Here is a 23,930-nt window from a genome sequence, read left to right on the forward strand (position 1 = left end):
CTCCCTGCTGGGACGGGACCCCACAGCCCTGGGGAGTGTCGGGCCCCTTGGATCAGAGCGCGAGTCCCCGCGGCCGCCCCCAGGACGGAAGAGCGAGGGGGGCCCGAGGGCAAACACAGGAGTCCCCGCCCCGTCGGACCCGGGCCTGGGGGGCGGGAGGCGGCCGTGCCCGCGCCTGGAGGGTGTCCTGGCCCGGAGGCCGCAGTCCGGGCGGGAGTCTGGACCCGAGAGCCTAGGGCGGGCGGGGCGGACCCAGGGAAGGGGGCCCCCCCGCCCCCAGGCTCGCCCGCGTGTCCCGAGGGGAGGACCCCAGAGGCGCCCGGTCCCCCAGGGAGACAGCAGAGGCAACGTCCGAGAATCTTTTTATAAAACACAGGGCGGGGGCACGCGAAGGCAGCTCGGCGTGGCGGACGGCGCGGCTCACACGAAGATCTGGATGCGGTCGCGGATGGGCTGGCGGCAGATGGGGCAGGCGTTGAGCGCGGAGCCGCAGGGGGCGCATGCGCCGTGGCCGCACTGGAACACGAGGCGGATGTGGCTGTCGATGCAGATGGGGCAGGTGATGCGTTCCTCCATCTGCCGGTAGCGGCTCTGCAGCTCCTCCACCAGCTGGCGCGGCGGGCCGGGGGCGGGGGCGGCGCTCGCCACCTCAGAGCCGTCTGCGGGGTGGAGGACGGGTGTGAGCTGGGAGGCCGGGTGGGGGAATGGGGGGAGCAGGGAGCTGCGGGCGGGCCACGGGGGGGGGCGAGGCTGGGGGCGGGGTGTCACCTGGGACGGGTTGTGACCTGCAAGGGGAGCTGGCGGGGTGGGTGACTTGGAGGCAGAGGTGGGGCCCGGGTGCGGGCAGGATGTGAGCCGTGGAAATCAGGCATAAGGTGGTGTGCGGGCTGGAGTCAGGGCTGCAGGTGGGCTGTGACCTGGGCCGGGGTGTGATGGGGGGACGGTGCTCTGGGTGGGCTGTGATCTGGGGTGGGGCTATGGAGGGAGTGTGATCTGGGAGGGGCCGTGAAATCCAGAGGGGCTGGGGTGTGATCGGGGGAGGAGGGTGTTACCTTGAGGCGGGGCTATGGGCCGTGTGTGATCTGGAGCAGGCCGTGACCTGCGGCGGGGCTGGGGGCTGGGGGCTGGGGGCTGGGGGCTGGGGGCTGGGGGCCGGGTGTGAGCCTTGGGAGGGCGGGGTGTAACCTGGGGAAGGGCCATGGGCGGAAGTGTGGGAGGGGAGGGGTAGGGGACGGGGACCCGCGGGCCACCAGCTGAGCAGGAGGCGTGTTGGGGGCGCAGAGCCTCACCCACCTGGGCGCAGTTTCTTGCTGACGACCACCTGGCACCTGATGCACTTCTTCATCCTGCGCGCGCACTCTGCGAAGAGGCGTGCGCGGTTGGCTGGGGCCCTACTACCCGGGCCCCCCACCCCGGGGCCACCCACTCACCCTCACACACGGTGCGGTGCTGGCACGGCGAGAACAGCACCAGCAGCGCCAGCTCGGAGCACACCAGGCACTCAGCGGCCTCGGGCCCCAGCGCGGCGCCCACGTGCAGGTTCGTCACGGTGTTGGGGGTCCCGAGCGTTTGCCTGGGGCCTGGGGCCGCGCCCCCGCCCGCCTGCCGCTCCCTGCAGGGGGAGGAGGCGGCTTGAGAGGGGCCCGGAGGCCGCCGGACCCCATCCCCGCCGTCCACGGACTCACCGGAAGCGCTGGGCGCAGCCCTGAAGGGCCTTGAGCACGCGACCCTCGGCGGCCAGGTCCAGCGGGCTCCGACCGCGGTGGTTGCTGTAGCTCACGTCGGCGCCCTCCAGCGCCAGGAAGCAGGCGACCGCCGCGCCCACCGTCAGCTCCGCGCTGCCGGGGAGGCCCAAGGCCTGTAGCTGGGCGGCAGGACAGACGCCGGTGAGGGCGGGCGCCGGGGCAGGCCCGAGGGAGGCGTCTCCTGGCACCTGGCAGCCCCAGCAGCCGGCGCCCCATGTCTAAAATACAAGGCGAGGGCACCTCTTCCGGAACCCAAGTGGGACAGGCAGGAGGGGCACCCTGCTAGGTGAGCTCTGAGACCCTAAGCTCCGCCTCTCCCCATCCCATGGGCACCACCCCTTTCCCAGGCTGCCTAGGGGTGCAGGCTGAAGGATCACATAGAACTTGGCTCCCATCTGCTCCACCCCCAGAACGCCTGGCTCCCTGGGCCATCACTGGAGGGGAAGGTGGACAGTGGCACAGGCCCTGCCCAGAGCCTGCAGCCGGCGCCACCGCAGCCTCTCCAGCACCCCACGCCACACTTCCTCACCCTGGACAGCAGCTGCAAGGGCCCTGGGTCCCCCCCGGCCCCATCAGCCACCAGGGGCAGCAGCTGATGACGCTGCAGTGCCACGTGCAGGGCTGTGTCCCCCTCCTCGTCCTCGGCGTTGACACTGCACCCAGCGTCCACCAGTAGCGGCACCAGCCCCACGTGGGCCTGCTGCACGGCTAGATGCAGCGGGGACTGCAGCTTCCGGTTGCGCACATTCACGTCACAGCGGCCCTGGGGAGGGGTGGGGACGGGCTCAGCCCAGGGACCCCAGTGGGCCTCCCGCTCCCCAGTCCTTGGGCAGGCCTGGGCCGCGTCCGCACCTCCCGGATGAGGATCTGGGCCACCTCTCGGTGGTTGTTGAGGGCGGCCAGGTGCAGCGCCGTGAAGCCGTCCTCCTTCTTGGCGTCCACCAGCTGCCGCGCCCGAGCCAGAATCTTTCTCACAGCTCTGTGGAGCAGGGAGGTTGGTCTGGGACCTGGGACTGCCCCCAGGCAGCACAGCAAGAGGCTGGCTGCAGCTGTGTGCCCACCCCACACTCACAGCACGTGACCCTTGAGGGAGGCGTGGTGCAGCAGGGTGAAACCCTGGCTGTTGGTGGCGGTGACATCGATGTTTGGCACCTCCGTGAGGACCTCGACAATGCCGCTGGCTCCAGTGCCCGCCGAGATGGCGGAGTGCAGGGGCGTATCCGAGTGGGCATCCTGCTGGGGCGGAGTCAGTGGTCACCTGGGGGTGACTTCTGCTTGGGTCAAGAGCCAGGACACCCAGGGAGCAGCACTCACGGGCAGGGGGCACCCAGGCCAGGGAGCAGCACTCACGGGCAGGGGGCACCCAGGCCAGGGAGCAGCACTCACGGGCAGGGGGAACCCAGGCCAGGGAGCAGCACTCACGGGCAGGGGGCACCCAGGCCAGGGAGCAGCACTCACGGGCAGGGGGCACCCAGGCCAGGGAGCAGCACACATGGGCAGGGGGCACCCAGGCCAGGGAGCACCACACACGGGCAGGGGGAACCCAGGCCAGGGAGCAGCACTCACGGGCAGGGGGAACCCAGGCCAGGGAGCAGCACTCACGGGCAGGGGGAACCCAGGCCAGGGAGCAGCACTCACGGGCAGGTTGACGTCACAGCCGCGCTCACACAGGGCCCGCACCACCTCCAGGAAGCCCCTCTGCACGGCCACGTGCAGTGCTGTGCTCTGGGTGCTGTTGATGGCGTCCGCCCGGCAGCCAGCACTCATGAGCACCCTGGCGGCCTCGGGCTGGTTCCTGACGGGAGAGGAAGTGGGAGAGGGAGGGCGCCGGGCCCGGTGGCTGGACGCACAGGCTCAGCCCCGCCGGGCCCCTCCCAGGCCTCACCCCAGGACGCACAGGCTCAGCCCCGCCGGGCCCCTCCCAGGCCTCACCCCAGGGCCGCGTAGTGCAGCGCCGTGTTGCCCTCGTCGTCCGGCAGGTCCACGCCCGCCCTGGCTTGTAGCAGCAGCCGTATCGACTCCACCTGGCCCAGGTAGGCAGCCACTTGCAGAGCGGTCCTGCCTTGGTTCTTGGTGTCCACCTGCCGAGAGCGCCAGCAGGTGAGTCCCTGGCCCTCTGCCCCTCACTCCCGGACTGGCCAGTATGGGAGGACGGGGTCAGGAGCTTGCCTGCTCTGGGCGCCTCCGCAGCAGGTCCAGAGCCCGGGCTGCGTTACCCAGCGCCACCTCCACCACCAGCCTTCCCGGGTGCTCTGGGTCACTCTTCTGGGCCCGAAGCTTGTCCAGGGCCACGCTCAGTGAGCCTGGGGGCAGAGCTGAGGTCAGTGGTGGCCAGGGGCAGCCCCACCTCCCACTGGCCGCCTGAGCTGTGCCGCACTTTTGTTCTCCCGGGCGCGCTCGGCCACGTCCAGGTTGGCATCCTCCTCGGGCCGGTAGGCCACCAGGCAGGAGGGGCTGAAGGTCCACCGCTGACCAGCGACTGCTACACGCAGGTTCCCGTCTCCAAACACTTTCACCACCTTCCCGACGCGGCCCAGGGCCTGCGGGGAGGGGAGGGGGTCACAGCAGGCTGCAGGTGTGGGGGGCAGCGGCGCTAGCGGCGGGGGTGGCAGGGGGACTCACAGGGGCCATGTCGTCCGTCCACTCGCCATGCCCAGCCTGCAGCTGCTTCACTGTGTCAAGGTCGCCGATGACCCGGACCACGTCGCCCACCCAGAAGGAGTGGTGCTGAGCAACAAAGAGGGGCGTGAGGGGCCCCCCAGCTGTGTGTGGCTGCCCAGGCTCATGGAACAGGAGGGCAACCTGCTGAGCTCCACCAGACAGGCAGGCCTGACTCGGCCCCGGCCCCGACCCCGACCCCAGGCACTGCCAGAGGCTCTGGCTGCACGAGAGCCCCAGGTGTCCAAGGCAGCCCTGGGTGTCCCTAGCCCCAGAGCCATGGGAGGAGTGTCCAGGCAGACAGAAGCCAGCTCTGGGCAGGTGTGAAGCCAAGGTGGCTGGCCCTGGGAAGCTGTATGCTGACCAGCAGCAGGCAACATGGCCAGGGCCCGTGAGCCAGTGTGGGGGTGGGGCCCCAGGACCATGGGGTGCAGGGCGGGCCCACTCTGCCCCACCTGAGCCCTCATATGCAGGGAACTCACTCTACGAGCCCGTCTCATGACTCCCTTCGGCGCCTCCTCAAAGGTGCCTGGTATCCAGGACCCCAGATCCAGAGCTGAGCTCTGACGCTTTGCCCTGGGCCTGCCCCTCCCAGGGCCATCCAAGCTGCCACCGCCACCACCTCCAGCCCCCTCCCTGCCATCCTGCTTCCCAGGCAGCCCTCACTACCTCCCCCACCACTCTAGGCCAAGCATCCACCTCCCTGTCCTAACCAGCCACCCCCATCAGCCCCCATACAGCACTAACCAGGAGCATCTTAGCCCAGCTGCCTCCCTCCCGCCCATGAAGCTGTCCTGCCTTCCTGGTGTCCTGGAACAGAGGGAGGCCCTAACCTGCCCATTCCAGCCATACCAGCTCCCAGAGACACACCCTCCTCTGGGTTCCTTCACACCCAACCCCCTCTTCTCCTTGACCCCACCCACCTCCACCCACCAGTCCCTCCCCTTCCTTCAGGGCTGGGGACTCGTGGGTGCAGCTGGCACCCTAGTCCTGCCTGACCCCCCAAGGCCAAGGGGGTACGTGGAAGGGGTTACAGAAGCAAGCAGATGAGGCGCAGCCCAGCCCCCCGGCACCTTGGTGAGCGCCCCGGGGTGGAAGGTCCAGCGTGTCTCGTGGTTGAACTGCACGCGCACGTCCCCGCGGTCCGTGATACGATGCACGGTGCCCGTCTGTCCGATAAACTGTGGCGGGTCATGGAGCTGTGGCTGGGTCGGGCTGGACGCTGGTGGGGGAAGGGGCTGGGGGGGAAGGGGCTGGGGGGGAGGGGCTGGGGGAGGAAGGGGCTGGGGGGGGAAGGGGCTGGTGGGGGAAGGGGCTGGGTGGGCGGAGGGCTGGCAGGGCAGGGCACACAGGGCTCCACGGCGGGGCGGCTCACCTCCGCCATCCTGGGGTTCCAGCCGCCGTGGCCTTCCTGCATCTCCCGTAGGACATCAGTGTCCAGCAGACATTTGACCTTGTCCCCGTGCTGGAAGGGCTGGCTGTCAGCACTCACCCTGCGCTGCAGCTCCGCCGGCTTGCCTGCGGAGGGTGGCAGACCAGGCCTCAGGCAGTGGCCCCTCCCCTCCGGGACTTCAGCCAAGGCAGGAGGGCTGATGGAGTCGGTGTGACAGCCTCATACCGAGCCTTGGGAGGTGGTCCTTGTAGTAGAAGCCGCCCGCTGCCTCGCCCACACACTTGAGGTCCACCTTGCCCTTGTGGCCCACACGGTACACATTGGTGGTACCATCAGCCCACGTCACGCTGGCCACACTCCGGCCTGTCTCCACATCCCAGCCACGGATGTCCACCACACGGCCCGGTTTCCCTTCCCCTCCTGGGGAAAGAGTCCCCGCCAGCAGGCTAAGGCTGAGCCATGAGCCAGCCACAGCCCAGCCCTGACCCCTGCCCCTCTGCCTCCACTCACCATCCTGTGAGCCCCACTCCCAGTCGGGGCCTCGCACCACCTTCGCTCCCTGGAAGATGCCCCTTAGTGGGATCCTCGGGAGGCCCTGGCGGGGACTCAGTGTGACACTGCAAGAGGGTTCACAAATCAAGCTCTCAGAAGAAAACCGCCATCTCTTCCCGTCTTGAGCCCCTTGGGAGAGCGATGCAGTGGAGCAGGCCCCCTGTCCACCCAGCCTGCTGGGCTCCGCAGCCCCAGCTCTTGCCCGGGAATGGCCGGTCCAGCAGGTCAGCACCCTCCACACGCTGTGAGGAAATGCCTCTGGGCTCAGGGTCCTGGAGCGAACCTGCGGACCACGTTCCTCCAGGGACTTCCCTGATGCCAGGCTGGGAAGGCACCCGGGCCCACCCTCGGCAAGACCTCTGGGTGCGGTCGCTTCATGCCTGCTGCCTCCCAGTGAGCTGGGGCACAGCCAGGCCCAGAGGTGGGCTCAGCATGTGGGAAGGGAGGAATGAGGAAAGCAGGCCTGGCCAACAGCACTCCTAAGACAACCGCACCTCCCTCCACGTGCAGGGAGGGCCAGAGACAAAGGTGACAATGCAGGGGACAGGGTGGCACCTCTGGCTGTCCTTGCCCCAAGCAGGCTAGATTATCCCCGAGCTGATACCCTCGGACCAGAGCGCAGCAGCCTCCAAGACAGCCCAGGTGCTGGCTCCAGGTATGGGCTGTCCTCCTGGAGGTCTCATGCCGCCCTGGGGGATGCTGGCTGCCTGATGGCCACTGCTGCCTGTAGAGCCACCCAGAGGCCACCCTCTGTGCCCCGCCCATGGCACCATTGCTTAAGGCCACGGCTCTGGAGAGACTTGCTCCGTCTCCATGGGAGTGGTCAGGAGGCAGCACCCTCCCTGAAGGCCAAGGCCCCAGTGGCAAGGCCTGGGTACCCGCCGCACAGGAGCCGGTGCGGCCCGGGACTCACGGGCGCGAGTGAGCGGTCTCGTAGCGGTCGAAGGCGTGGGCGAGTTCATGCTTGTTGTGCATGTAGCACTGCGTGCAGAGGTCGTAGTCCAGGCACACGCGGCACTTCCAGCGCATCCCCCGCAGCCCGTGCTTCTTGCAGCAGTCGCAGATGATGTTGGGGTGCCGGACGCCTGGGGGTGGGGTGGGGTCAGAGGGGCGTTCCCGCCCCCAGGTCCTGCCCGTCCCGCCTGCCCTTGGCGCGCACCGATCTGGGCGTTGTCGTAGAGCAGCAGGTCGTGCGCGCCCTGGTAGCCGGCGCGGTAGTTGGTGCGCGTGCCCTGGTCCCACTGCACGACCACTGTGCGGTCGGGTGTCGAGGGGCTGCCGTGGCGGCCAAGCTCCACCACCGTGCCCACGCCGCCCTCGCCGCCGTCCTGCTGGCCCCACTTCCAGTCCACGCCGCGCACCACCCGCATGCCCACCTGCACGCCCGCCTGGGGGTCTGGGTCCATGTTGGGCGGGGCTGCTCGGGACCTGTGGGCAGAGGGTATTCTCAGGCCACCACGGGACACTCCCGGTCAGAGTGGGCTCCGCGGGAGAGCAGAGGAGAGGCCCAACGGGGCAGGCGGGCTGGTTCAAGCCGTAGGGCCCAAGGAGGCCCGCAGTCTGGCACCAGGGAGGCCGGTGGGAAAGGTGGGCGCCGTGCCAGCCTGGCGCGGGAACTGCAGGGTGGTCTGGGCCCAGGGATCAGGGAGCCTGGCCCCGGGGGCTTCATGAGAGGTTCACAAATAACGCTCTCGGAAGAAAACCGCCATCTCTTCCCACAGCCAATTAATGAGCTGGACCCTGGACTTCACTAAAGTAAGAGCTGCCGTCCCACGAGACGCTCACATGGTTGGACGGGCAGTGGCACGTGAGCAGACACCGTGACACGCGTCCCTCAGAGGACTCGTGTCCACACAGGGCGAGGAACTCCTATGATCCACACGAAAACATCAGACAACGCGACAGAAAAACGGCAAACACAATGCAGGCGCCGTACAAGACCAGCAGGCATCGGCCAGCGGGACCAGGAGGCATCTCTGTCCCCAGACACTGCTCCTGGGGGACGCCAGCTTTGGGCCCTGCACGTCAGGGACAGTGCAGCGAGGCCACACAGCACCACAGAGCCTTCTCTGGAAAAGCGGCCCTGGCCACGCCAGGCACTCACGACAGAGGCCGGATACTCGAGCAGAGGCAGGTTCCTGGGTCCTCAGTGGCCACGGGGTCCTGAAGTGGGGCTGAGTCCCAACCAAGCAGGGACCCACTCGCCACACAGAGCACAAGCCAGTGCTCACCAGCAGATGGAGGGAAGTAGCCAAGTGCAAACGCCATGCCAGGGGGCTCCGTTTATACAAAGGTGCAAATCCAGGCTGCTGGAGGCAGGGATGGAGTCAGCCACAGGGCTCGAGGCCCAGGACTGCTAATCCCCAGTCTGGGCGCTGACCCCCGAGAGCTCACTCTGCAGACGTGAGTCACCGTGGGCTGCCTCTCTCCACCATGCTGGGCTTCAGCACAGTCTCAATAAGAAGAAGAATGGATGTGAACATTAAGAGGGAAAATCAGAAAGTGGAGGCTACAGCTGGCTGTGATCGCACCACTACACTCCAGCCTGGCGGGGAGGGGAGGGCCACCACTCCATTTTCATTAAACCACTAGAACCCCACGGCCAGGGAAGGAGGCAGCCCAGGAACACTGCCTGAAGCAGAGGTGGGGGACACGGCAGTCCCAGGAGGCCGGAGGGACCCCTGAGACTGGGTGGATGTGGCTGAGGATGGGAGGGGGCCCTGCCAACTCCAGGACACAGGCCAGCCTGGGCCTCACAGGCCAGCCTGGGCTTCACATGCCAGCCCTCCACCTGGGCAGCACTGCAACCCAGCGCTTTGCATCTCAGGCCAGTTCAGGAGACACCCTGGCCCGGGAGAGGCTGCAGGTGAGCAGTGAGGAGGGGCCACAGCAAAGCCCCCCACTCCGGCTCTGGCTCAGGGGCCTGAGCCCCACAGGTTGACCCCCGAGCAAGGCCCGGTGAGGAGCCCAGCCCCACTCGGAGACTGAGTCCAGTGCAGAGGCTCTGCCTGCAGGGCTGGGCTCCCGATCCGTGCCCCGGCTGCGAGTTGGAGCACAGGACTCCCTGTAATTCTCAGGGGCATAAACCTCCTGGCCAGCTTGGCCTCTCCAATGCTCCCTCCTCACCCTGCCCAGGACCGCGAGAGCTTCCACAGGAACGGGTGGATGTTTTACAAGCAGAGCTCTCCCTGTCAGTGACTAAGAGGAGCCCCCACCCAGCAGCCGGGCTCTGCTTCTTCAGGGAGACCCCACATGGCCTCATCTGTCCACAGACCTCACCTGTCGGGTGGCACTGCCTCCCTCACCTGGCGTGAGACCCTGCCGAGGTGGGCACCAAGGCCTGGGCCAGGGCAGGCTCCAGCACCAGGGGCTTCCTTTTCCTGTGGCACCAGTGAGCCCCAGACAAGGAGGGGGTCCCGTGGGCAGCTCTACAGCCATCAGGGAAGGCAGCTGGCTCTGCCCTCCCCACGGCCTCCTGCAGCCTCCTGGCTGGGCCTCCCCATGAGCAGCTTCCACAGGCGGCAGCCAGAGAAACCCCACCTTGCCCTCGGAGGCCCCGCGGAGCCCAGCCACCACCCAGGGTGACCCACAGGCCCTCCCCATGGGCCCCTGTGGCACTATTCCCCTCGGCGGGGCCTCTGAGGGCAGCCCCCAGGTGGTGCACCGCTGCGTCCTGTTTGGCCAGGACCGCACCAGCTTCAGCTTTGACTGAATGGCTGCGTGAATGAAACATAAGAACCAGAGAGAATCTGTGCCAGGCTTCTGTGACAGCGGCAGCCCCTGTGTCCCGAGGACCCGCCCAGCACAGGCCGCTTCTAGCCATCCCAGCACTGACTATGCCTCACCCAGAGCAGGTCCAGGTGGACACAGTTCCACCGGCCAGCCCAGCTCCATGGCCCCACCCGGGTCATGACCCAGAGCAGGTCCAGGTGGACACAGTTCCACCGGCCAGCCCAGCTCCATGGCCCCACCCGGCTCATGACCCAGAGCAGGTCCAGGTGGACACAGTTCCACCGGCCAGCCCAGCTCCATGGCCCCACCCGGGTCATGACACTTGACTCTCCAGATCTCTGCAGACCCTCCCATCCCCACTGGGGGCTGTCTTGGAGGGAGGTCACTCCCTCCTGCCCCAGCAGCTCCCCACTGCCTGCTCTGCCACCAGCTGGGGGCAGGCTCTGCAGGGTTCCTGCTCCCAGGATCCACACACTGACCTTAGCTTTTGCCCATGGAGCACCCAAGAAGGGTGAGGCATGGCCTGGGCTGAGCTCCCCCACTCCAGCCTCCTCTACACAGGGACCTTCGCCACAGAATGGCACAGGCCAGGGAGGCCGACGCAGCAGTCTGCTGGCGGGGGGACAAGTGAGAGGGGCACTGCTCCTTAGGGTTGCAGGCCCCATCCCCTGCCAGGCCGTCCACCTCCACCAGATCCACACGCAACCTCCTCCTTGCCAGGATCCCACCAGAATCGGCCACAGCTGGAATCACACTAAGCCGGGGCCTCCTCCCTGCCAAACACCTCCACTTAGCCAGAGCAGGGCTCATCACAGGCAGCCGCAGAACCGACTGGAGGTCTTTGCTAGTAGGGGACATGCATCTGCCGAGCCCCGAGATGGGCCCGGCAATGGAGATGAAGGACTTGGGACCGCAAAAAAGCCAATGCCATGAGCCCACACTGTGATCCTTCTGCAGCAGGGGGCGCCTTCTGTCTCTGCGCCCAGACTCTCAGCCACAGCCAGCTTAGCCCAGGCCAGCAGCCACACTTGCCCGACCTGCTGGCTAATGGACCCCGGCCATACGCCATTGGACCTTTCCAACAAGACAGGGGCAGGGTGCCCCATGTGTGAGCCAATGTGTCCTGTGCTTTGGCAAATCTTGCCCTTGGGGGGATGGGCAGAGGGCAGAGATGTCGGGGAGGTCACCAGCAGGGCCTCTGGGAATCAAGACCAAGCCTTGGTGGCCCCCGCCTCACAGGGGCAGTGGGGTGGGGTGCCAAGGCCATCAGCCTGAGACAGGGTGGCCTGTGCCCCAGACTGGCACCTGTCTGCAGCATGCCCGGTATTTTTAGCACAGCCAGGCAGCTCTCCAGCCCTGGCCCACAAACCCCCACCCTCCCAGAGGCTGTCCCTCATGGAAGCCCACCAGAGTTGGGGCACAACTGGGCTGAACATGGGCAGGGCTTCCTCCCTGGCCTCACTTCTTGTGCCTTGAACCAGCCCCCCACTTGCTGAGGGCTGCCCCAACAAGGGGGACGAGCCTGGACAGGGGAGCTGGGTGTGCTCACCCACTCCACACCTCTCCCCGGGGGCTGGGATGTGAGCACAGAGGGGCCTGTAGACCCGGCGCCTCCTCACGGCCTCCCCTGCAGGGCCCCCACCCCAAGGGTCTGGGGTCTGTCCCACTTCCAAGGCAGTCGCTTCTGTCCAGCATGGCACTGCCCTGGAGTGGCCGCCTCATCTGAGCGGGGTCTCCAGCCATGCCTGCCCGCCCGCCGACCCTTCTGCGGTGCCAGTGTGCAGGCAGACCACATGCGGGTGGCTCCCAGGCTCAGGAGCTCAGTATCCTGGACCCTCTGGAGGGGCCAGCAGTTTTGGTTTTTTTGAGACGTAATCTCGCTCTGTCGGCCAGGCTGGAGTGCAGTGGCGCCATCTCGGCTTACTGCAAGCTCCGCCTCCCAAGTTCACGCCATTCTCCTGCCTCAGCCTCCCGAGTAGCTGGGAGTACAGGCGTCTGCCACCACACCCGGCTAATTTTTCGTATTTTTTAGTAGAGATGGGGTTTCACCGTGTTAGCCAGGATGGTCTCGATCTCCTGACCTCGTGATCCACCCTCCTCAGCCTCCCAAAGTGCTGGGATTCCAGGTGTGAGCCACTGTGCCCGGCCGCCAGCAGCTTTTGAGGCTCTGCCGCCTTTCTCCTCAGCTCCTTCCTGCAGCTGCCTGCCTGGCTTTCTCACCATTGCCCCAGGGCCAGCAGTCACCCAAGACCACCTGCCATTGGGCTCCTGGCACCCTGGGCCCAGGGCTCAGTACCTGCCTCCGAAGGCCTCTCTAGGGGGTGTTTGTGGTGGGGGCAGTAGGCAGTAGTGAGACGCCCACAGGCAGGGAGGAGGGGCACCCCAGCCAGGACCCAGCACTTGTATCCCTTGGTCTCTCCTCAAAGGGGACAGAGTGTACCTGCTTAGGGGTGGGAGGATCCAGCCCACCAGCGAGGGGCCTGCCCCATTCCCACTGTTCATGAGAGTTGGGGGCTGTGGGGTCGCACAAGCAGCCTGCCCATGTCAGAGGGAAGCTTGTGGACAAAAGGGCTCATCCCCTGGGCTTCCCTGACCATCCTGTCCTCCTGGGGCCATGGGACAGGTTCTGGGCTGGGTCTGGGTCAAGCTGACCCCGAAGGCACTGGCCACAGGACGCATCCCCTGGGCAGGCCTGGGAGCAGGTGATGTGGGGCCGGCGCTTGGCACACCCGCTGCAGACCTCAGGCGAGGACTTCCCGGAGGCAGGTGAGGAACACCAGATTAGGGGTAGGAGTGGGGTGGCAGCCTGGAGATCAAGCCCTCTAGGACAGATGTTCCCCCAAGGGCCCCTCACTCCGTCTGCCTCCACCCTGGACCTGTCCAGCATCCATTCCTTCCTGGAGAGCAGGAGGCCTCTGGGTTGCCCCCTCCTATTTTTCTGTTCTACACCCACAAGGCTCCAGGTGCAGAGGAGGGGACCCGTGGGACCTGATCACCCTGATCACCTGCCCACAGCGGGTGAGCTCTGGGCCAGAGGCTGCTATGGGAAGTGCAGATGTCCAAGGCTAGCCCTGCCCTCACACCAACCTGGCCAAGGTTTCCCAGAAAGACGAACCAGAGACAGCCACAGCCACAGCCCAGCACTGGTGGCGGGGCTCCAGGGAGCAGACCAGCAGACCAGAGCTGTGGCCACGCAGCCCCTGGTATACATGGTGGCGTACATGGCTGTGGCCACTCCTGCTCCTCCTCTTGGAAACACACAGCCTGGGCTTCCGCTTCAGGATGCTGCCCCACGATGGGTATCTTCATCTCAGTCAGAAATTTACTCAGAGAGTTACCAAATGTTTTTCCTTTGCAGAAATGCTAGACTTTGCCATCTACCCACAGTTCACAGGCTGTGCCCCTGGCTGGCATCTGAACCCCGCCGCAGGCAACTGCTCCCGATGTTTAAAATGATGGAGGCAGTCAGGGTGTGAAGACTCGGGAGACAGATCGACAGATGTGCTTTGGCAAATCGGAACTTACCTCAGAGCACACACCAGCCTCGAGGCAGCGTCCCAGGCATTTAATTGCTACTTCCTGGGTCACAGATTCGCTCGGCTACCAGGCTTTCCTGTTGGAAGCTAAAGCCACTGGAGACACAACACAGCAAACCAGACGGGCAGCCAGCAAGCCAGGCTGGAGAAAATGGTTTCTAAAGGCAGTGTCACACATTTAGCATTTACCGTCTTAACCACGCAAGCAGACACCGGGTCTGTTCTACTGCTGCTTAGTTTCTCTTTTTCACAAGAAACTGCAAGCTCTCAGAGGGCAGGAGGACTTCTGAACCATCAGTCAGGAGAGTGTAGGAGGAGAGAGTTCCCTTATTGCAAGTATTTTATCGGAGAAGCTTTAAAAGCCATAGAAACCAAATCCTATTTAGCGAGGAAGTTAGCAAATTGCCTTTATTCAGAAGAAGCAAGTTACATGGAACTGGACATGAGGCTGCCCTCCTCCTTGCACCTCCAGCTGTGCCTAATGACACCGAAATGCCGCTGTGTGTGGCACGCCACAGGCCATGGAGTAGCTCCAGCTAATGCAGACGGACATCCCAGGTGCCCCAGGGAGATCAGGCCCACGGAGTGGGATGAAGCCCTGAGGCGGGGAGGCCAGCGTGGAGACACCTGCTGAGGGAAAGCCCACGAGCGCTGCGGCCACCTCCAATCCTGCCCATCTGGGTGGAGACCTACAGGCACCCTGCAGGCTGGGGTGTCATCCCACTCACCGCCCAGGGCTGCCCTCGGCCAGGAGAGAGCCACATTCAGACACCTGTTGCATGTGAGGCAACAGGCCAGGGTGGAACCGGACAAAGGGGGCCTCCCGGGAAGGGCCAGGCTTGCCGGCGCTCCTGCGCTGCGGCCGCTCTGCCCCAATCCTGCAGGTGCCTATCAGAGGCCTGTCTGGCACCTCTGCTTTCTTCCTCCATGGGTTCCGAACTCAGAGGGGAGACGCGGGATTACTCACCACTTCCCTCCACTCGCATGCATGCTCAGACACAAACACAGCCCCTCTGACGTGGCTTCCACGGAGCCCCAAGGTGGGAGAGCCAAGTGCAAACTATCAGGCCGCGGACGATCAAAAGCTCACCTGTCCGGCTGTCCAGTCGCCCGCCGGGCCGCCTTGAGGCTCCTGGGCTGCAGCCCTGAGGCCTGGAGACTTTGGGACTGGCCTCTAGCCTCGCTGGGCTTCCAACCCTGTGGCCGAGGGGAGATGCCAAGATGCACAGTTAGCACCTCGACCCGCGGCTCGGTCGCCTGTCTGCCCCCGGGGCTGCCCGCCGGCTCCAGGTCCACTCGGGCCCACGGCCGCGACACTCAGGGCCGCCGCCTGCCCGGATGGGCTCCCTGTGGTCTGAGCGCGCAGGAGCCGCCAGCGCCGGGCCCGTAATTGCGTGCGCCCGGGGTCTGGCGGCCGCGGCTCGCAGACGTCAGGAGGCTCCGGGACGCGCACGGGCGCCGGCGCAGGGGAACGGGCGGGCCAGGGGCGGGCACGGCGGGCACCCCCACCCGGAGCGCGCCCCGCCCCCTGTCATTCGTGCCCGTGGCTCGCGGAGGCCGCCCGGCCCTGTCCGCTGCCAGACCTTGCCAGGGCCGTGCAGTACCTGCCGACCCCAACTTGCCCGGACGTTTCCGTCCCGCCCGCTCCGCTCGGGGGCGCGGGACTGCCGGCCAGTCCGTCTGTCGGTCTGTCCCGGCGTTCGAGGCCACCCACCGGCCCCGGCTGCTCAGCGGCGGCCAGGCCAGGCCAGAGCGCCTGCCGCGCGCCGCAGCCCACCCGGCCCGGACGACGAACCCGGCGCCGACCCCAGCGCCGCTGGCCCCGGGCCGCGCGAGGCCTGCCGGGAGCTGGAGTCCGGCGCGGGTGGCCGAACCACAACTCCCAGGAGGCCCCGCGGCGGCGCTGCGCGCGCAGCCCCAGTCCATCCCGTACAGACCCTACGCCGAGTCCGGCCCGGGGCTGCTGGGCCAGCGGGAGCGGGAACGGGACGGCGCTCGCGTTCTGCCAGAGCGGAGAACGACTCGGGGACGGTGCGGAGGACCAGGGGAGGAGATCCGCGCCCGCACGCACCATCAGCCGAGAGGATGGCCCACATCGCGCCAATGACCTAGGAGCTACTCGGGGACGGCTTCGGGCTCCCAGGCCCTCCTGGGCCACCGGGCACTGAGGAGAGCGGCGGCTGGAAACTGTGGGACCCCAAGGGCGGGAGCCCAGGGCCCGCCCCCGCCGGAGCGCCGCCGCCATGGCCACGCCCCCGCCGCGGGGATGGGCAGGGCAAGCACCGGAAGTGCGTCACGCGGGAGCGTCTGCGTCGCCTACCCTGCGTGGCGCAGCTAGGGTCCGAGCGGCTTAGCCTCCGGGCGCCTGCGCAGTGGCGGTCCCAGAGACGCACTCGGTTGCCATAGAGACGGGGGCTTGGGAGCGACGTCGCGCTCGCTGGCACTGGCGGCACTTGCCGCGCCGCAGCCACCTCTTTCCGACTCCACCAGTGCGGGCCCTATCCGAGGTTTTGAGTCACGCAGACCTGGACACAGCGAGAAACGGCAGTCCGGGCCCGTCCTCCCGCCCCGGGTTCTGCACCCCAGAGTTGGACGCTTGCTTCTCGCTTTCTCCTGAGAGAAGTCTCCGCGTTTATAAACAATGTACTGCTAGTTTCTCATTTCTTTCTTTCTTTTTTTTTTTTTTTTGGAGACGGAGCCTCGCCCTGTCGCCCAGGCTGGAGTGCAATGGCGCGATCTCGGCTCATTGCAACCTCCGCCTCCAGGGCTTAAACTATTCTCTTGCTTCAGCCTCCCGAGCAGCTGGGACTACAGGCATGCATGCGCCACCACGCACAGCTAATTTTTGCATTTTTAGTCAAGACGGGGTTTCACCATTTTGGCCAGGCTGATTTCGAACTCCTGACCTCGTGATCTGCCCTCCTAGGGCTCCCAACGTGCTGGGATTATAGGCGTGAGCCACCGCGCCCGGCCTCTCATTTCTTAATTGTAGACATTGCGTACTTCCGGAGAAGGTCCCTGAGAACCTGGCTGATCTTCCCCGCTGCACCCCTCACGTGGTCCTGTTAGCTCCCAAACTGTCAACCTGAAAGGAAACCCAGAGGCAGGCTCTCCAGGACAAGTGAGTTAATCTGGGAAATGCAGGGGGTTGCAGCCTAGGCTGTTCGTGCCATGACAGATCATAGGCCTATCTGAGAGGGCCGGGCGAAGGGGAAAATACAGATGAGCTCACGAAAGTTGTTTTGTAACAAAAACCACTGGCTGTGGGCGCTTGCTGCAGGAGTGGGCGTTAGCTCGTTGTTGGAGAGAGCCTTACCAGGCCGACGTCCTTGTGCAAGCTGCTTATCTAGAATACTGCAGTCCTGAGGAATTTCCCTGCAGTAAGTCCGGTTACAGGCAAACGTGCAGGACGTGCAGGAGCGTCTTGTGAGGAGGCCTGCTGCAGGTATTCCTGCATGAGAGCTCCCCCTTCGTGGCCTCCCGACTCCATTTGTTTAGGGATTGGTGGAAGTAGTTCCATTTTGGTACCTGCAACTTTCACAGCTGTCGTGATGAAATCAGGCTTAGCTCTTCATGATTGAGTACCTGCTGTTCACTGCTACAGTATAAAACCATGCCACAATTCCTGTACAATCTTTTTTTTCTTTTGAGTTAATAGTTACCTAATATTTTCACATACCTAGCTTTTTACTAACCCATGGCCAGCCTTTTTTTCAAGTGCCCCAACGTTTTTGCCACATGCCTAACAATACCATTTTCCAAAGGCTCAAACACATCCGTTGTGTCTAACTGATTCTCCTGTTCCGACCTTGACCGATCACTTCCTGACCCGGCTGCACAGCTCTTATCTTGAGCTTTTCTCTGCTCTCATCCTTGAGACTCACTTTGCCTGTCTCCTTTCTTGGATTCCCTGTGTAAACGAAAAATAAAATCCTAAGCCCTCTACCAACTGTTTTTTGTTTTGTTTTGTATTTGAGACAGGGTCTTGCTCTGTTGCCCAGGCTGGAGTGCAGTGGCACTATCTTGGTTGACTGCAGCCTCTGCTTCCTGGATTCAAGTGATCCTCCCACCTCAGCCTCCCGAGTAGCTAGAACCACAGACATGCACCACCATGCCGGTTATTTTTAAATTTTTAGTAGAGACAGGGTGTCACCATGTTGCCCAGGCTGGTCTCAAACTCCTGGGCTATGCTATTTGCTCACCTCTGCCTTCTGAAGTGCTGGGATTGGCTGGGCGCGGTGGCTTCACGCCTGTAATTTCAGCACTTTGGGAGGCCGAGGAGGGCGGATTACTTGAGGTCAGGAGTTCATGACCAATCTGACCAACATGGTGAGGCCCTGTCTCTACTAAAAATACAAAAATACAAAAAAAAAAAAAAATTAGCCGGGCATGGTGGTGCACGCCTGTAGTCCCAGCTACTTGGGAGGCTGAGGCAGGAGAATTGCTTGAACCCAGGAGGTGGAGGTTGCAGTGAGCTGAGATCGTGACACTGCACTCCAACCTGGGGAACAGAGCAAGAATCCGTCTCAAAAAAAAAAAAAAAGCCAGGCACGGTGGCTCATGCCTGTAATCCCAGCACTTTGGGAGGCCAAGGCAGGCGGATCATGAGGTCATAAGATCAAGACCAGCCTGGCCAACATGGTGAAACCCCGTCTCTACTAAAAATACAAAAATTAGCTGGGTGTGGTGGTGGGCACCTGTAATCCCAGCTACTCGGGAGGCTGAGCCAGGAGAATGGCTTGAACCCAGGAATCGGAGGTTACAGTGAGCCAAGATCATGCCACTGTACGCCAGCCTGGTGACAGAGGAAGACTCTGTCTCAAAAAAAAAAGAAAGAAAAAGAAAAAACCAGCCAGGCACAGTGGCTCATGCCTGTAATCCCAACACTTTGTGAGGCCAAGGTGGGAGGATCACCTGTGGCCAGGAGTTGGAGACCAGCCTTGCCAACATGGTGAAACCCCATCTCTACTAAAAATACAAAAATTAGCCGGGCGTGGTGGTGCTCGCCTGTAGTCCCAGCTACTTGGGAGGCTGAGGTGGGAGAATTGCTTGAACCCAGGAGGCAGAGGTTGCAGTGAGCTAAGATCTGGCCACTGCACTCCAGCCTGGGTGACAGAGTGAGACTCCGTCTCAAAAACAAACAAAAAAAAAAAAAAAAAAGAAAAGAAAAAGAAAAAAAGTGCTGGGATGTGAGCCACCACACCAGCCAGCCCTCCACCAACTGAACAGATTCCCTTTTGACCAAGGGGACCCCAGAGAAATTTTTAAAACTGAGTTTCTGGCCGGGTGGATCCACCTATAACCTATAAGCCCCCACTTCAAGATATCCCACCTTTTTAGGCCAAACCAACGTATACCTTCTATGTATGTATTTGTGTCTTTGCTTATAACTCCTGCCTTTCTAAAGTGTACAAAACCAAACTGTAAACCGACCACTTCAGAACCACTTACTGAAGGCTTCTCGGATGTGTGTTTTCCTGGGGCCCACAGTCATTCACATTGGCTCAAAGTAAACCTCTTGAAAGTATTTTGTGAAGCTGGGCATGGTGGCTCATGCCTGTAATCCCAGCCCTCTGGGAGGCTGAGGTGATTGGATCACTTGAGCCCAAGATTTAGAGACCATCCTGGGCAACATGTTGAAATCCCATCTCTACAAAATATACAAAACTTAGCTGGGTGTGGTGGCGCATGCCTATGGTTCCGGCTACTCTGGGGGCTGCGGTGGGAGGATCGTTTGAGCCTGGGAAACGGAGGCTGCAGTGAGCTGAGATCGCACCACTGCACTCTAACCTGGGCAACAGAATGAAGCCCTCTTTAAAAAAAAGAAGAGCCCGGGCGCGGTGGCTCACGCCTGTAATCCCAGCAGTTTGGGAGGCCGAGGCGGGCGGATCAGGAGGTCAGGAGTTCGAGACCAGCCTGAGGAACGTGGTGAAACCCCGTCTCTTACTAAAAACACAAAAATTAGCTGGGCGTGGTGGCACACGCCTATAATCCCAGCTACTCAGGAGGCTGAGGCAGGAGAATCACTTGAACCCGGGACGCAGAGGCTGCAGTGAGCCAAGATTGTGCTGTTGCACTCCAGTCTGGGCAACGAGAGCAAAACTCTGTCTCCAAAAAAAAAAAAAAAAAAGAAGGAGGAAAGAATGTCTTATTCAGAGTTTGGCTTTTCTGTTAACAGCTGTTTCCTGGAATCTGCGTCCTCCTCCTTCTGGCTTTACTCCTTTACTCTGCTGAAGTAAGACCCCTAGTAACTTCCTGGGGAGGGCCCATGTCTGGACAGTTGCTTATTCTACTGGAAGGTTCCCCAGAGCCCCTGCTTTCTCTCTGTGTCCTGCCTGAGAAGCACAGAACCTGGCCCACTGCATGCTTTCCCTGCAGGCTTGAAGCCCGGCCAGGACCTTGAGTATTCTCAGTTACTGATGAACTAGGTTGTTGTCTGAAACACTGAAAGATCAAACATGTTGCTAAATATGTGGAAACGAGAGTCACATTTATTAAATCCTCCTGTAAAACTCTCCACTCTAGCCCCTGGGCGCAGGCATTCCTAGGTGGAACCTCTCCATCTCTTGCTGTCAGCCCGAGGATGTGCTGCCTCCCTCTGTACATAAATTCCCCAAACAAATGCTTTGGGCCGATCACCCTGGCGTTTAGTGCTTCTTTTCTTTGGGACCAACCAGCCCCACCTCAGGATGGTTTGAGGCAGTCCCTTGTTGGAACTTGCCTGCTACCACTTTTGGGGTGATTCTAGCTGTGGGCTGGAGGGATGAAACAGCAGAGTCGGCAGGATTCCAAAGAAATGGGCTGAGGGAACCAGAAGCAATGGGGAGACCCCCGGATGGCCACAAGATCCCTGCAGCCTGCTTGCTTCACGCCGTCTCCTTGTACAGCAGCCTTAGGATTAAAACTCTCTTTCTGCTGCAACCCATGGTGTCGGCGCAGTGACATTCCACGCATCAGGAAATGGACCCGCTATGGCCACAACAGCAGAGAGATGACTCTCCAAAGAGTTTCTCCAGGAATGACGGGGAATTGCAGTTTGGGATATGCATGCTATGGCAGACCACAGGCACATCCAGAGAGGCTGGGACAGGGGAAGCTTCTAAAAAACAGAAAGGAGAAGCCCACCTAAGCTGCTTTGAAGCAAAGAGCATAGGTGACGGGGACTTTGTGTTACTCCATTCTCACGGTCTTACGAAGAACTGCCTGAGACTGGGTAATTTATAAAGGAAAGAGGTTTACCTGACCCACAGTTCCACGTGGCTCAAGAAACTTAACAATCACGGCAGAAGGGGAAGTAAACACATCCTTCACCTGGCTGCAGGAGAGACACGTGCTGAGCAAAGGGGAAAAGCTCCTTATAAAACTACCAGATGTCCTGAGAACTCACTGTCACAAGAACAGCATGGGGGTAACTGGCCCCATGATTCAATTACCTCCCACCAGGTCCCTCCCACAACACGTGGGGATTGTGGGAACTGCAAGAGGAGATTTGGGTGGGGACACAGGTGGAGATTTGGGTGGGGACACAGCCAAACTATCAGGCTTGTTGCAGGAGTTGGCATTCGTCTGGAGATGAAGACGGCCCTTGTCAGGCAAGCGTCCTCGTGCAGGCAGCTTAGTGGCAGTACTGTGGTTTTGAGAAATTCCGTAGTTTCTTTCCTGGCACACCTGGGAGAGCCCGTCCTTCGTGGCCTCCTGGCTCCATTTTTCAGGGTTTGACATAAGTGACTCCATTTTGGTACTGGCCACTTTTGCACTGGATATCCACAGATAATGTCTTCCAGGCTGAGGTCTGTCACTCCCACAGGTGCAAGGCTGAGCTAACTGCCGCGTGTGTGGCCTTAGGCCCCTCAGCAGCCAGGACAATATGTTTTTTCTTTTTCTTTTTCTTTTTTTTTGAGACAGAGTTTCCTTCTTGTTGCCCAGGCAGGATTGCAGTAGCGCAATCTTGTCTCACTACAACCTCCACCTCCTGGGTTCAAGTGATTCTCCCGCCTCAGCCTCCTGAGTAGTTGGGACTACAGGCGTGCGTCACCACAACCAGCTAATTTTTGGATTTACTATTAATACAGATGGGGTTTCACCATGTTGGCCAGGCTGGTCTTGAACTCTTGACCTCAAGTGATCCACCTGCCTCGGCCTCCCTAAGTGCTGGGATTACAGACGTGAGCCACCGCACCTGGCCGGTACCTTTTTTTTTTTTTTGAGACAGAGTCTCACTCTGTTGCCCAGGCTGGAGTGCAGTGGCACTATCTTGGCTCACTGCAACCTCCGCCTCCCAGGTTCAAGTGATTCTTCTGCCTCAGCCTCCAGAGTAACTGGGACTACAGACGCGTGCCAGCACGCCTGGCTAATTTTTTTGTGTTTCTGCAGTAGAGACGGGGTTTCACCATGTTGGCCAGGCTGGTCTTGAACTCCTGACCTCAAGTGATACACCCGCCTTGGCCTCCAATAGTGCTGGGATTACAGGCATGAGCCACTGCGTCCGGCCGGTACCTACCTTTTTTTTTTTTTTTTTTTTTTGAGACAGAGTCTCGCTCTGTCACCCAGGCTGGAGTGCAGTGGCACGATCTCGGCTCACTGCAAGCTCCGCCTCCTGGGTTCATGCCATTCTCCTGCCTCAGACTCCTGAGTAGCTGGGACTACAGGTGCCCGCCACCACGCCCAGCTAATTTTTTTTTGTATTTTTTGTAGAGACGGGGTTTCACCATTAGCCAGGCTGGTCTTGATCTCCTGACCTCGTGATCTGCCCGCCTCGGCCTCCCAAAGTCTTGGGATTACAGGCATGAGCCACCGTGCCCGGCCGCAGTTACCTACTTTTATAACATATTTGTGGACCAGATTTGGCCCCTGAATGAAAATCAAATGATTAAGGAAATCAATGACTATTTTCAGCAATATGGTAAGTCAGGTCACCTGCAAGATCTTCTCAATGGAACAATAAAAGATCTGTATAATGTGTTTCATTGGTATTATTATTTTTGAGACAGGGTCTCACTCTGTCGCCCAGGTTGGAGTACAGAGGCGCAATCATGGCTCACTGCAACCTTGACCTCCCGGGCCCAAGCAATTCTCCTTCCTCAGCCTCTTGAGTAGCTGGGATTACAGGCTCGTGCCACCACACCCAGCTAATTTTTTTTTTGGTATATTTTGTAGAGACAGGGGTCTCACTGTGCTGCCCAGACTAGTCTCCAACTCCTGACATCAAGCAATCTGCCTGTCTCAGCCTCCCAAAGTGCAGGAATTACAGGCATGAGCTGCCGCGCCCGGCCTATTTTTTAATTATTTTTTAGAGATGGGGATCTTGCTCTGTTCCCCAGGCTGGAGTGCAGGGGTGCAATCATAGCTCACTGCAGCCTCAAACTCCTAGGCTCAAGGGGTCCTCCCGCCTCAGCCTCCCAAGTAGTTGGGACTACGGGTGTGAGCCACTGTGCCTGGCAAACAATCTGTATAAAATATGGAAAGCACAGGAGGCTGAGGCAGGAGAATGGCTTGAACCCGGAAGGCAGAGGTTGCAGTGAGCCAAGATTGCACTACTGCACTCCAGCCTGGGTGACAGAGCAAGACTCCATCTAAAAAAAAATATATATATATATATATATATAATTATATATATATTATACATACATTATATATATAATTATATATATTATACATACATTATATATATATAATTATATATATTATACATACATTATATATAATACATGTTATATATATACATATATAATATATAGTACATATATTATGTATCTATATGGAAAGCATTGTTTAAAATCCATGACTGAGCTGACACACAGTAAGGAAGGGAAGAGCAGCCTTGAAACAGAAAACCTGGAGCACAGGAAGAGGAGGCCCGAGGGGAGCGCACGTCAGGCTTGGACTCATGGAGGGATCCGTATTCTCTCCCATCTCTCCACCTGGCAGGGCATCGACATTTCTGACTAACTGTGTGACCCGTGAGTGAATTCTGCATGTTGATGCATTCAGCATGCATTGTGGCTGTGCTTTGCAGAGGTGCCGGGGACACAGCAAGACTGCTGCCTGCCACAGGGAGCAGAGTTGGGAAGCGATGCCAGCCACACGTGCTCAGGAAGGCCCAGGAGGCACTGGTGTGGACAGAGACAGAGACTCAGCTCTGCTTAAGAAGGAAATCAAGGCCGGGCGCAGTGGCTCATGCCTGTAATCCCAGCACTTTGGGAGGCTGAGGTGGGCGGATCATCTGAGGTCAGGAGTTCAAGACCAGCCTAGCTAACATGGTGAAACCCCGTCTCTACTACAAATACAAAATTAGCCAGGCGTGGTGGCAGGCGC

The 23,930-nt window shown here is 61.3% G+C and overlaps 1 protein-coding gene and 1 long non-coding RNA gene across 20 annotated transcripts; one reads left to right on the forward strand and one right to left on the reverse strand.

Moving 5' to 3' along the window:
* Positions 1–345: 345 nt before the first annotated feature.
* Positions 346–17,557, reverse strand: MIB2 (MIB E3 ubiquitin protein ligase 2). 19 transcript variants are annotated; one of them, XM_055382255.2, is made up of 21 exons: positions 15,688–17,553; positions 14,707–14,813; positions 7,508–7,776; positions 7,262–7,433; positions 6,307–6,413; positions 6,022–6,216; positions 5,779–5,921; positions 5,477–5,572; positions 5,151–5,213; positions 4,368–4,472; positions 4,123–4,285; positions 3,915–4,048; positions 3,678–3,826; positions 3,384–3,540; positions 2,818–2,978; positions 2,598–2,724; positions 2,275–2,508; positions 1,686–1,864; positions 1,431–1,612; positions 1,294–1,359; positions 346–659 (listed from the first exon to the last, which is right to left on the reverse strand). In XM_055382255.2, exons 1-21 carry the CDS (start codon positions 15,859–15,861, stop codon positions 421–423), a joined length of 3,222 nt encoding a protein of 1,073 aa, XP_055238230.2. In that variant the 5' UTR covers positions 15,862–17,553; the 3' UTR covers positions 346–420. The 19 variants fall into 19 exon arrangements, with proteins under 19 accessions (XP_055238230.2, XP_055238221.2, XP_063561130.1 ...); XM_055382246.2 differs by having other exon boundaries at positions 5,477–5,584; XM_063705060.1 differs by lacking the exon at positions 7,508–7,776 and having other exon boundaries at positions 5,477–5,584; positions 15,221–17,557.
* On the forward strand, positions 6,407–11,192 carry LOC129532582 (uncharacterized). The gene is made up of 2 exons (XR_010133262.1): positions 6,407–6,572; positions 8,070–11,192. It is a non-coding gene; the product is annotated as an uncharacterized lncRNA (long non-coding RNA).
* Positions 17,558–23,930: the final 6,373 nt, after the last annotated feature.

Source organism: Gorilla gorilla, chromosome 1, assembly GCF_029281585.2.
Source record: "Gorilla gorilla gorilla isolate KB3781 chromosome 1, NHGRI_mGorGor1-v2.1_pri, whole genome shotgun sequence".
Lineage (NCBI taxonomy): Eukaryota > Metazoa > Chordata > Mammalia > Primates > Hominidae > Gorilla > Gorilla gorilla.